The 12,793-nt window shown below is 31.8% G+C and overlaps 1 protein-coding gene across 1 annotated transcript; it reads right to left on the bottom strand.

Moving 5' to 3' along the window:
- Nucleotides 1-3,480: 3,480 nt before the first annotated feature.
- Nucleotides 3,481-11,650, bottom strand: LOC128192822 (interaptin-like). Its single transcript, XM_052865808.1, has 5 exons — nt 11,570-11,650; nt 10,732-10,878; nt 9,855-9,962; nt 6,601-6,651; nt 3,481-6,239 (listed from the first exon to the last, which is right to left on the bottom strand). The coding sequence occupies exons 2-5, from the start codon at nt 10,838-10,840 to the stop codon at nt 5,266-5,268; spliced, it is 1,242 nt and encodes a 413-aa protein (XP_052721768.1). The 5' UTR covers nt 10,841-10,878; nt 11,570-11,650; the 3' UTR covers nt 3,481-5,265.
- Nucleotides 11,651-12,793: the final 1,143 nt, after the last annotated feature.

Consider the following 12,793-nt stretch of genomic DNA (forward strand, 5'->3'; position numbering starts at 1 on the left):
TCTGGTTTTTTTTACGAGGGACAAATGATAATGTGTGAATGAAGTTATGTTGAAAATTTTCCCTTTCATCGATTTCAATTGCATTTCTTGCAAATGTATGTATATTTTTAAAAACTCTCAACATAATATAGTTTCAGTAATCAATTTTTGTTCAAACTTGTACGTAGCATTTCGAGGATATATATATATATATATATATATATATATATATATATATATATATATATATATATATATATATATATATATATATATATATATATATATATATATATAAATCCCAATTAGTTCGTGTCGATGGTTCCTGCAAAATCACTATCTTGTGCGCCCAGATTCTTTATTACTCCATTGATTTAGGACCTGAGTTGACCTCTGGTCTCCTTATTGACTTCAATATTGACTCCACTTCAGGTGACCCATCGTCTCCCTACAGTGGATGGCTTCTGGCTTATTTCCATATTGAATAATGAAATAAAGTGACACATTATTTCCGTATTATAAATAAACCAAATTGTATCGACATTGATTTAGGACGTAAGGTGACCTCTGGTCTTCTAATTGATATTCCATTTAAGGTTAACCCTGGTCTCACTACATTGGCTAACTTCTAGTTAATCTCCATCTTCAACCAAAGTACTGAGAGTACTGAAAGACGGGGTCTTGAAAGTTTGAATTTGTAATTGTCCTGGATTTCCTCGAATATGCTTCCAAAATTTATGAGTTTGAATTAGTTGTTACAATCTATGTTAATTCGGCTTTTTTGCAATTGTCTAACACTTTGTCTAAATTTTACTCAATCACGGCCTTCATAATTGTAGAAAATTGACACAACGGTATTCTATGTAAAATAAGACCCCAAAGAAATTTTTTTAGAAATTACTACTAACCGGGAATATCAAACAACTATATCAAAGGATATAATTTTAATCATTAGATTTATTCAATTTTGTGATCCATGGGAAAATCCACAAGTCGGACGGTATCCGTAATAAAAGTTTTATGAAAACCCCGAAAACTCTAAAACTGCTGAATTAACAAACAAAGGGAACATTTGTATACCGATAACAAACACAAGCACCTGACGTTAGAAATATTTCTGTTTACAATAAGATTCCAAGAACTTTGACAATTAAAAGATTTGTCACGGTCGCCATTTTAATTTTTAAGACCGACTTATCTGACACGATTTTCTTCATTTGCGATTCATGCAAACTTTATAGGTAAAAATAAATCCGTTCGCCACTTACTACTTTTTTGTGTAAACTCGTGCATCACCTACACGAATTACGATACAACCGTTCCTTTCATTAAAAATTATATTCCGAAAATCAGAGACATAAATACATGTAACAGAGATTGACAACTCCGCCATTAGCGTGTAAATGTCACGGGACCAACCTTATTTGAGAACTACAAGTGCAACATCAATCTTGTATAAGTCACTAATTTGAACCTGATAGTGAACATGAACCTGTACATATTTTATGCATGTTTTATTTATGAAATATTTACAAAAACTCTTTATTAAGTTTTTAAATTACTTTTTTTAAACTTATTGACTTTTCACAAAGTAATGGTAATGCATTACTTTACTCATGTAATGGTAATGTGATGCATTACTTCAAGAAAATTTAGTAATGGTAATGGTAATTTAATGCCATAATTAATAAAGTAATGTAATGTAATGCATTATTTTACAATGTAATTCACCCCAAGCCTGATTCCAACTAAGCCGGAAAACATGAACATTAACTTGGATCTTCAATCGATAAGATTGTACATATTATATGATGTATAAGTCTTCCAAATTGTATAATCTATTATAGATTGTGCTAATAATGCATTGTTTGAAATTTAAATTCAGTTTAATCAACTAAAGAGCCAACGAACGAGAAGGCAAATTCAGACTTGTTTTTATTTTCTTTGTACAAAATTCCTTTAGAGACGAACAGCAGTCATGCCACAAGTAGAATGGAAGCCAATGAAACACCTATTTAATTTGTAAAACATCTGTGTATAACCCGTCCCGATTTTAAACTCGGCGTGCGCATGAAGTTTGGTAGTATTAAGGTGAAAGATTGTTAAAATAAAATTCACAACTTTTAAAAAATGGCACATTGCGTTTGGGAACTTTAATTTCGAGTCCACCATCAAACTCTTCTATTGATTAATGAGCTCGTACACAAACTTAATTGTCAACGGCGCTGTGCATTCAGCTAAGTAACTCATTCCACATTTGAACCAGAGCAAGAATATTTTGATCTATGAAACTATTTGTTTAATTTCTAATAGAATTTTAGGACCAAAGATTACCTCTGGTCTCCTAATGGTTATTCCACTTAAGGTGGCCCCTGGTCTCCCTACAGTGGCTGAATTCTGTTGAAGCTCTCGATCAACCTTGTAAAATCTTAACACAAAAATGACCTTTACTCTCTTTATTGATAACAAAATTATTATTTTATTGATATTTAGTCGCTTCATGGAGAGTGTGCTCATTTTTATGAAAATGGCACTTATTCTTCAGGTAAAAGGGTCTTTTTTCTACGTAGAATAATGACCGGGGGAGGGGGGGGGGGTGGGTGGGTAATGCTCATTATTCTACGCCGAAAAATGACCTCTGGTCATTATTCTAATTTACACCAGGCGTGATGGAATCATTTTATAAGGCCCTTCGGGCGTTATTGGGTTTGATCATCCCCGACCGTATTTGATCAGTTTATAATACTCAAAAAATGATTCCTTATTCATTAAAGCTGTTAACATGTTGACAATTTTATCAACGTATTAATACTACTTGTATGTAACAATGGTTTCTTTTTATCATTAACTTAAAGATAATTTCTGATGATTATTATTTATACTTAATCGTACCGGTTTTTAAATATGTTTCATTTGTTGACAAATTAATCAATGAATAAAAACCCCGTTTTTTTTTTTAAAATGAATTATTTCTCAATTAAAAAATAGAATGTTTCGTTCATTATTATACATATTTATATACTTTATTAATTAAATGCAAATTCTAAGAATATAGGTGTATTTTGCCACATAAACAGCGTTTTCCCATAAGCAAATTTTGTATGCAGTGCATCAGCGTGCTATAATAGAGCTCTGTCATTCTTGGAGCACATGTAACAATATACATGTATTCCTCATTATCTATGTACATACGTTGTCTTCATCATTATATCCTATTATTATACGACTGACTGATTTTCTTTATGTACTGTGACTTATTGCATGAAATCTCCGTAAGGGAAAAATAAAGATTAAATGAATAATACAGCTTACATTTCAAAGTTCTATGTTATTAAAAAAAGATTAATGCATCAATGCATTACATCATTAAATTGCAACTAACTGCTTTTTGAAAATATTGTGATTTGAGCCTTACACAGAGAAATTTCAATAAACACGCATATCTCAACTCAGTCTTATGAAGCAGACTTTGAGAAATGAAGAAAAGCCTCATTTTAGATGCTTTAAAATTTATTTACCAGAAATTGTCTTCATAAATTTCAATATATTCAAGAAAAATAAGATATGAATGTTGACACAATTCCCTATGGTAACAGGTGGGTACAAACATGTGTGACACAATTTTCTATAGGATGTTCATGATCAATTCTTGTTACAGGAGCAATACATGCAAAAGCAATGAAGTCAAATAACTTGCAAAATACCCCTGCTGCTTTGGTTTTTTCTTTGACAGATGTAATTTGTTATAATGATGCAATGTTACGTGTATGATACTGATGTAAGTACATGTACACATATGGATTAATTTACTGAACACATTTTATGTACCCACATTATTCAGAAAACTTCAAAATGAGACAAAAATATGAAAAGAACACATCAAAATGGACAGTCATAGAATATATGGATATTTTCAATTCATATCTGTGTAAACCTATTTGATAAATAAAAAAAATAGTTAATATTTTAAAAGCTATATATTCATGTACATATACTACATATTCAAATACTACACAATAAAGGTTAAAAAGTATACAAGCATGGGTCTATTTACATGATTATTATTCAATTATTGCTATGGTTTGCCATCCTTAAACAACATAAATGAGATAATGAAATTCATTAACAATATGATCTGCATTCATGTAGCTATCATTAACAATTTTTAAAAAACATACTAGAAAGTATTTAAAGACTGTGCGTCAAAATAAAATTTGAGAACTAGTATAGTTAAGGGGGCCAATGGAAAAGTGAGACTGAGATCAAAAGTGAGCTCGTCAGAGTTTAATGACCATTGAGGAAAGGTTAGCTTTGAGTTTGAAATGTCATGAGTGCATTTATTTCCCTTCATACATTTAAATTAAAAATTAGCACTTTTAATTACAATTACATGTATCATGCAGCAAAAGAAAAATCAATCAACTAAATATGATATCATCCTACATATCCTCAGATATAAAATCGCATAAAAAATAATTAAATACTGTTATAGTAAGGTTATATGTTAAAATTTGACTAAAAGTTGTAAAAGCACAGATTTCATTAAAGTACAAAAAAAAGCACTCTTTAAAAATTATCAATCTAAACTCATTATTTACCTATACAAATAGCACTAAAGTACATTTACTGTACTTGGTTTTAAGATTTGTAGTAACTAAATATTATAGATAAAACTTGCATGTAACATACTTAAATATACTGACCAATAAATAACACAAATATGCCATTTCTCACAAATATTTCATTTTCTGATACTGTCTCTTAATTTTTTCAACTTCCAACATTTTCCAATAATCTTCATAGTACTATAAAGAACATCGAAATACACATGTATCTACCAACTCTAAATTTTGGTAACTTATGTGACCAGCAAAGAATCATAAGTAGTTCTATAGCTGTGAGTATACAGTATACATATACATAATATCCTATGTACAAATATTCAATATTTACAATTAACATTAGATCTGTTTACAACCCAGTAGCACACACAACATAGCACTGATGATACACAATAGACTGATTGTCAAAATATACATAGTGTTGGTTCATATGTAGGATACATGTTTTTACAAAATTATAAATTCTTTAGTAGAAAAAAATATACAAAAGTTTGTGACGGTTTGCAAATATTTCTGAATGAATGAATGGAAGTCAAAGGTCTAGAAGGTAGAGGATTCAAAGAGTGAATGTAAGACAATGAAAATGTACATGTTCAATAATTTGCATAGAGTATAACTTTGTCTATTTACAAATGAATAAAGTCTTTGTTTTTGACATAGCATGCTATGATGTGGAATGGAGATTGTTTCCTTGAAAGAGGAATTGTAAACAGACCATTGCAAAGATAAGAGCTGCCAAGAAGAGAATAAAATATTGCTGCCTTTGGTTTTGTTGCTGAATAGCAGTGATAGTAGTAGACTGTTGTTCTGTCTTACTCTCCAGATCTGAGTTCTTACTCTCCAGATCTGAGATTGTGACCGACTGCTCTTCTGTCTTTCTCTCCAGATCTGTGTTCTTACTCTCCAGATCTGTGTTCTTACTTTCCAGATCTAAGATTTTAACAGATTGCTGCTCTGTCTTATTTTCCAAATCAGAGTTTTCACTTTCTAAATCCGCAACTTTTTTCATTAGCTTGTCATATTGTTCTGCCAATATGATTTTGCTAATCTCAATCGCTTCTTTTAGCTCCACATTTTCTTTCTGAAGTTTGATCTTTTCTTCTTTCAACTCTAAAAAATACTTGGCCTGAGCTTCATTTTCCATCATAAATATTTCCCTATCTTCCTCTAACTCAGAAACCAATTTTGATTTTTCCAACAACTCTTTCAAAATGGCAGACTTATCCTTGCTCTCTCTGTGGAGCCTCTGTCCAAGGTCTTTGACTGTATCTGTCAGTCTGTCTATGTTATGCTCATGTGCAGTGATAGTATGTATGAGGGCCTGTTTGTCTGCCTGTAACTGTTGCTTATCCGTTCTTTCATCCTCCAGCTCAGCAAGATGTTGATCATGTTTTCTCTTCAGAGAATTGAATTTAAGCTGTAGATCTGCTTTCTGATGTTGGACGTTGGTTATGATACTCTCCAGGTTTCTCTTCTGACTCTGCAAATTATCCACTTCTTTCATGTTTTCATTGTTGCATTGACCTAGCACCTGAATCATGGTCTCCTTCGAACTCAGCATTTGTTCGAACAGTTCCAAAGTTTTCAGATGACGATCAAGTGTGTCTCTGAATTCTTCATTTTCTAGGAATAGCTGCCCTGCAAATTTATGTAAATAAAACCCAACAATTAATCAAAGTTTTCTGGACTTTTGTTTCTGGTGAGTTACCAAAACTGATACAAGTTGGAGTGCATGAATTGGCTTCAAATGTCTAACAAATTTGTCTTCATTACATGTTGTATTGTGTCTAGATTGCTCAATTAGCCCTCTCTTTTTTTCTTTGAGTATAGTAACAATTAAAACATGTATTTCTATGTAATCTCCTATCCTATCTACCCAGTTAATTTTGTGCCATTAGAGATATAAAATGAAGATGCAGTTGGATTACAGTGCTATAAATTTGACTAGAAGGCTGTAAAGTACCTAATGTCTTGCGTGAAGAGTCTGTCAGGTGATTACCTTGAAAGATCAAAAGAAACCGGGAGAATTCCAGCACTCTGGGGGCACGACCTGAAAAAAAAGCAAAAGATTTCACACATTGTTGTAGCAATGCTATCATTATTTATATAAGCTTGCATAAATTTGGTGTATAGTTACTTTAAGTTAATCTAGTATATGTGTATAATTATTTATACAGTAAAAATATGCATCCTAATTTAGGTATGGTTTGTAGCCCCAGGAAGATAAGTCAGATTTTCATTAAAGTAAATATATCATGTTACAACTGACTTCCCCTCAATAATTTATTTCACATACTGGTAATTTGGTAGTTACCATTAAAAAAGAGGATTCAAGTATTTAATTTATTTCAGCTGAGACAATTAAGTCCATATGACATTTTAAATACACAATAAAATATATAGCTTTGGAGACAGATAAAATTAAATAAATGATAAGTTCAATTCTGATAGTAAAGGTTTATATTTCTTGTTTTTGTCATTAAAGGCATTGTCAAAGATAAATGATAGTGCCACATTAGATTGTATTTAAGGACAATTCCTTGAAAACAAAGTTTAAAATATTTTCAAACATATTGAGTGTAACTCACAATGTTTAATATTGTCATTCAAATGGCAGATTGATATCATATGCATTTTTAATAGTAAAAAAACAGGATGGGCAAACACATTTATAAATGTTTCAACATCAAATAGTAAACAAAATAATATCTGTAACTTTGGTGCAATTTCTAATTCAAATCAACTCGCAAACCTAATTTAAAATTGATAAACACCATAATGTTAACAGTAAACAACATAATATTGAAGTAAGTACTTTCTTCTCTCAAAAATGTATGAACTTGGCATTACATGTACCAGTATGTTTAAATTTACATATAACAGGTCGGGTACACTACCTTATATGGATAGCATTATTTAACACGTGACAGTATTTTCGTCAAACAGATTCTCCAATCCAGTGAATGAGTTGCAATGCATGACGGTCTACAACTTGTTTACGATTCAACAGACGCACGTAGTTTTTGTCTGTTTTATTCACAATATTTAATTGCTTGCCGGAATGTTTGTACATCTTGATTTTTACTTTAGAGGTAAAAAAGGAAAGATTACGTACCAGTAACTTTGTTCCATGCTTACATTGAAAAATACTGTTGTTTTAGTTGATCAATTGTTGCTTCAAAAATGATCAGTATCAAACGACTGACAAACATACGCATACAAGTACAAGCAGGTTTTGATAAGAAAAAACTGCACAGTTGTGTATTGGTGACTTTATCATTGTGCACTAGAAATAGATACAGGTAACTGTACATTTTTAACATACGTGAATAGCCACGGTAGTAGAAATGCACAAATATACAAACGCAGAGGCGCAAGCTGTGCAGCATATAGTATTTTGTCCGTTAAGCATTCTGATGAATGTCCCTAAAGAAAATATCAACGCGCATTCTAATAATGTTGTCTTAAATATGGGATATATCACGTGAAAAAACGGTACTCGCTGCTTCTAATTCTATAGGACGTACCTCTCTTTTGAACATTGACAATGGGGTATTTAAATAGGTTGATATAAGTCCTCATATGCAATATTTTTTAAATGTGAGCAAAGAAATTGAAGTTCAGACATAATTGTCCATATTAATTTCATAAATTCTGAAAAATCATTCAAAATGAGTTTCCAAAGAACAATTCAAAATGGTATATATTTTCAATACGCTTTGTATACACTGAAACTTGTAGTAACCCACAATGCCTTGCAACTCATTCACCTGATTGGTTTGTCGATAAAAGTAAACAGATGCCTAATTTAGTATGCAAATTTATGCCGACGTCACAAAATATAGTGGTCTCGACCTGTATAAAAGACATTAATGAGTATATGTTCCAGAATTTGCATGATGCAAGATTGAAATTACATGTACACTTGCACAGATCTGGAAACGTTAAAGGGGGTATTCAAGATCTGACACTGCTCCCCCAGAAATTTGCGGACAAGTTACGTGGTAAGTTTAAAATGCGATAATTAAGCTTTATAACCCTAGCTGTGCATGTGGTTACAAAAATCTAAATTTGCGAGTAATAAACCATGCATCCATGTATTTAATACCCACGCGTACTTTGCCAACAGCATAAAAAAACTTCTTTTACAGTCGTACCATCTAAGATAGTAAGTTAATTATATAATCAATACATTATATGAAGAATTCTAGGTACAAATGATAGTGACATGATCGAAACATACCTCACCGACCCCTTTCAGGTAATTAAAGACTGGAGTGAAACAAGGCTGCTTTATGTAACCCTTGCCCACCCTCTTACTAATAGTGATAGACTGGATCACAATTAAAGCAGGTATTAGACAAGCCAAGGGAAATACCGAGACTTTACAGTAGAAAATAGTCAGAAGATTAGAAGACTGACCGGAGACAGACTTTGCTGATGACATTGCCATAATGTTCTACCAGATAAAAGACATCAGGAAGCCCAACATAGTAAATGAAATTTGAACAGAACAAGAGGCTCATGGGTCTCTTTGCTCACCTGAGCAATAATATTAAATTTACATCACACTGATTCAAACAGCTTTAATAAATCAAATATGAAAATATCTGAACAATTTAGCATATTTTTTAGCATATTTTTTAACATTTAGCCCCTAATAAAGAATGAAGATTTTTTTAAACTTTCCCCTTCATATCCCACTGTAAAAAATCTGCCTCCCAATTGTGGCCCCACCCTAACCCAGGGATTATGATTTGAACAAACTTGAATATACTTTATTTAGTATGGCAAATGACTGCATGGCCAAACATGGAGAAAACCCCAAAACAGTATCACCAGAGAGGCATTAGACAGAAAACCACAAGGTCACAGAAAACAAGGGTGACCACTGCACAGCTGGAGATAACAAGAATAAATGAAAGATCTGGAAAGTATTGGAAAGACCTGAAATGGAGCAAAAAGAATGACCGAAAACAAAGTAATATGGAGAACGACTGTATCAGCCATATGTTCCACAAGGAAGAGAACTACCGGTAGAAGTGGAAACTCCTCCCCTCCCCCATCCAACCCAATTTAGGATTTCAGCATTTAGGAATGAACAGATTTCATTCTTTTTTCATTGCTTCCCCTGACCTGATTTAGAATTAAAGGGCTTAAAAGTATGGAGTAACTTCCGTTGTACTCCCTTTTTTAAAACAATTTCATTCTTTGCTTGCCAAAAACATCTTACATTAAACTATGTGTACTTACCAAGTTTTTGGAAGAAATGATCATAAGCAAGTTTTTGGTCATCTGCTGGAATGAATTGGAATACATTTTGGACAAAATTCAAATCCTGATGAGGAACATCTTCCCAACCTGAAAAAGCAAACTTGCACTTACTAAAAAGCATGGTAAAGCATTGTAAAAGGTAAATAGCAGGATATCCAATTTTTTTTTCCTTAAAATTTTTTAAGCACAACTTTAAGTTTACATGATTTTTAATACAAATTACATTACAATAGTTTATGCTAAAAAACATCAACTATCAAATAAATGTTTAAGATCAAGATTAAGTAAATGAAAGGAGCATACACATATCTGAAATTTAACTTCCAATGATGGTTCTTAAAATTAACAATTCACAGCTATTTCTCTTAGACATTATAGGGCTTTAATTTTAAGATAAACATGGTAAAAAGTTGTATTTTACATAGGTACCAGGATTACATTTTAGGGTTTTCAAATCATATATGTAAAGAAAATGACAAGTTGCTGATTGAATGAACTAATTAACCGGTAATTATTTTGTAAATCAATTGTCCGATTAAAATTTGTTCACTATACATAGGTATTTTAATTTCTTCCATTACAAATGACATGTATCTTTAAATATTTGACTGTATGTACCCAAAAACATGTTTATAGACACTCACATTGTGTTGCAAATTTTATTCTTGCTAAATCACTGGTAATGGTCTTTGTAAATATATGAATACACTAAACTTTTAGACACTGTATACTACATAAAAATATCATTAACATTTATTGATATCAGAATCATAATTCAATTATTTTCTAAGTTACAAGCCTTTACACAAGCCGGTTAAATCTTGAAAAACATTTTTTAAAAATAATTGAAACAAACCTTGGAGACTTTCTGCAATGGGTTGACCTAAAAATGGAGTGGGGAGTGTTCCCCCTGTGTTATTCCTCAATGTAGGGAAGGGATGGAGAAAATTATACACATACTGCATAAAACAATATACATGGTTTGCATTCACTGGGGGACTCCCTGAAATTAAATATCATTCATCTATAATACACTTAACCATATTGTTATATTAAAAGGTTATAATGTTTGTGCAACAAAGTACTGTATATACTTTCATTAATATACAGTTATTGACTGGGTATGACTCATATCCAGTCAAGTTTTGTATATTAATGAAAGTATGAGGGCAACATATGAATTGTTGGACCTGAGGGTGAAATTGTCGCCCGTGGCCTGAAGCCATAGGCCAACATTGTCACCTTCAGGTCCAACAATTCATATGTTGTCCAAGTCCCAGTCTAGTTTTGTTATACCCTTCACTTAAGCTGTATGCATTACAAGCCTGTGACGCCATCTTTTGTATATCAACTGACAGCTCTTTTTGCACCTACAACTTCGGCTATTTTCCGTCTGCCAAGTTTGGACAAGAATAATTAGCTGTGATGTAGCAGTCAAATAATTTCCATGTTATACTAGTAGACCGGTCAACATTGAAATTATTGAACTTTTTGTTCGTAAATATATATACATGCATGTAAATAAGAATAAATGTATTTATAAGAATATATAACATAGCAAAATATTTTTCAAAAATAGATTCTGAATTTCTCATCAATTGACAATTGTGATATATATGTCAAACCATATCATAGCTTGTTAATACATATCAGTAGAAATTGTAACTTCTAATGAAAACTTCAACTACATGTACCTGTTATGAACAATATAAGGCTGCTAATGCTGTTGATAATTTCCTCATCTCTTTTATTATTAAGAGGCTGCTGAGGCACACCGGAATCTTTATAAAAATATAAGCAGAAAATTAAAAAGTACACAGGTGGAGGATCTAAAAACACAAAGGATTAGGTGCAAAATAATGACAATATATGTTTATCGTGGGTAAGAGTTCGGTGACTAGTGAAGTAAATTGTAAAATAACAGCTAGTATAATCAAATGTTTAGAGGACCACAGAGTTTTGGGTACGATCAGTCTGTTTGGGTACGAGTGAGTTTGGGTATGAATTCACTCAATTCCTTTATCACTTCTCTTTAGGAGTATAGGTCTGTATAAAGGCATGTTAATTTGTCTCAGTAACAAAAAATGTTTGGTTCTGAGTAAAAATTGGTCTTTATCAAGAATTCTTTCATTTTTATCATCAAAAATGTAAATTGTATTCATTTCAGTTGCTAAAAATATTGATGCAAAAACAGGGCACTTGTCAATGTTTTTTTTATTTACAGAGCAATATCAATTATTATGGAGTCATACTAAAACACGCCTGCCGACGCCTGCCGGGGAAAACACGCCTGCCGAGAGAAAACCACACGCCTGCCGTTTACCTGATGGATTATTTTAATATTTTCTTTGATATTTTATTTAACTTAACTAAATTAAGTATCATCATAACAAAAAGTTGACTTTATATTGACTATTTAGCACAAAATTAGCAAAAATGTACAATGTTGGTAAAGATAGATAACTCTTACGTAGAATTCATACGCCTGTCGAGGAAATCTAGACGCCTGCCGTTTATTTGATGGATTGTTCTACTTTTTTCTTTGATATTTTATTTTTTTTAACTAAATAGATGATAATAGAAATCAAAAGTTGATTTTATATTAATTAATTAACACAAAATAAGTAAAAATCGGGTAAGCTGATAGCTCTTACGAAGAAATCATACGCCTGCCAAGAAAATGTATACGCCTGCCGTTTATTTGATGGATTATTGTAATTATTTCTATGATTTTTTAGTTAACTTAGCTTAATAAACGAGAATAGAAATAAAAACTTGACTTTAAAGTCGTTAATTAACACAAAATTAGTGAAAATCGGGAAAGTAGATAACTCTTACGCAGAATGCATACGCCCGCCGAGAAGAGTACACGCCTGCCGCTTACCTTGGTGGATGATATTAAATTTTTTTATTTATAT

The sequence above is a fragment of the Crassostrea angulata genome, chromosome 7 (genome assembly GCF_025612915.1).
Source record: "Crassostrea angulata isolate pt1a10 chromosome 7, ASM2561291v2, whole genome shotgun sequence".
Taxonomy (NCBI): Eukaryota; Metazoa; Mollusca; class Bivalvia; order Ostreida; family Ostreidae; genus Magallana; species Magallana angulata.

Bases quoted from the DNA above. Each gene is read 5' to 3' on its own strand.
- LOC128192822 (XM_052865808.1), bottom strand. From the start codon at position 10,840: ATGCAGTATGTGTATAATTTTCTCCATCCCTTCCCTACATTGAGGAAT. The intron at 9,963-10,731 runs GTTTGTTTCAAT...TTGCTTTTTCAG, and splicing joins CATTGCAGAAAGTCTCCAAG to GTTGGGAAGATGTTCCTCAT. The intron at 6,240-6,600 runs GTAATCACCTGA...ATAAATTTGCAG, and splicing joins GTTTCTTTTGATCTTTCAAG to GGCAGCTATTCCTAGAAAAT.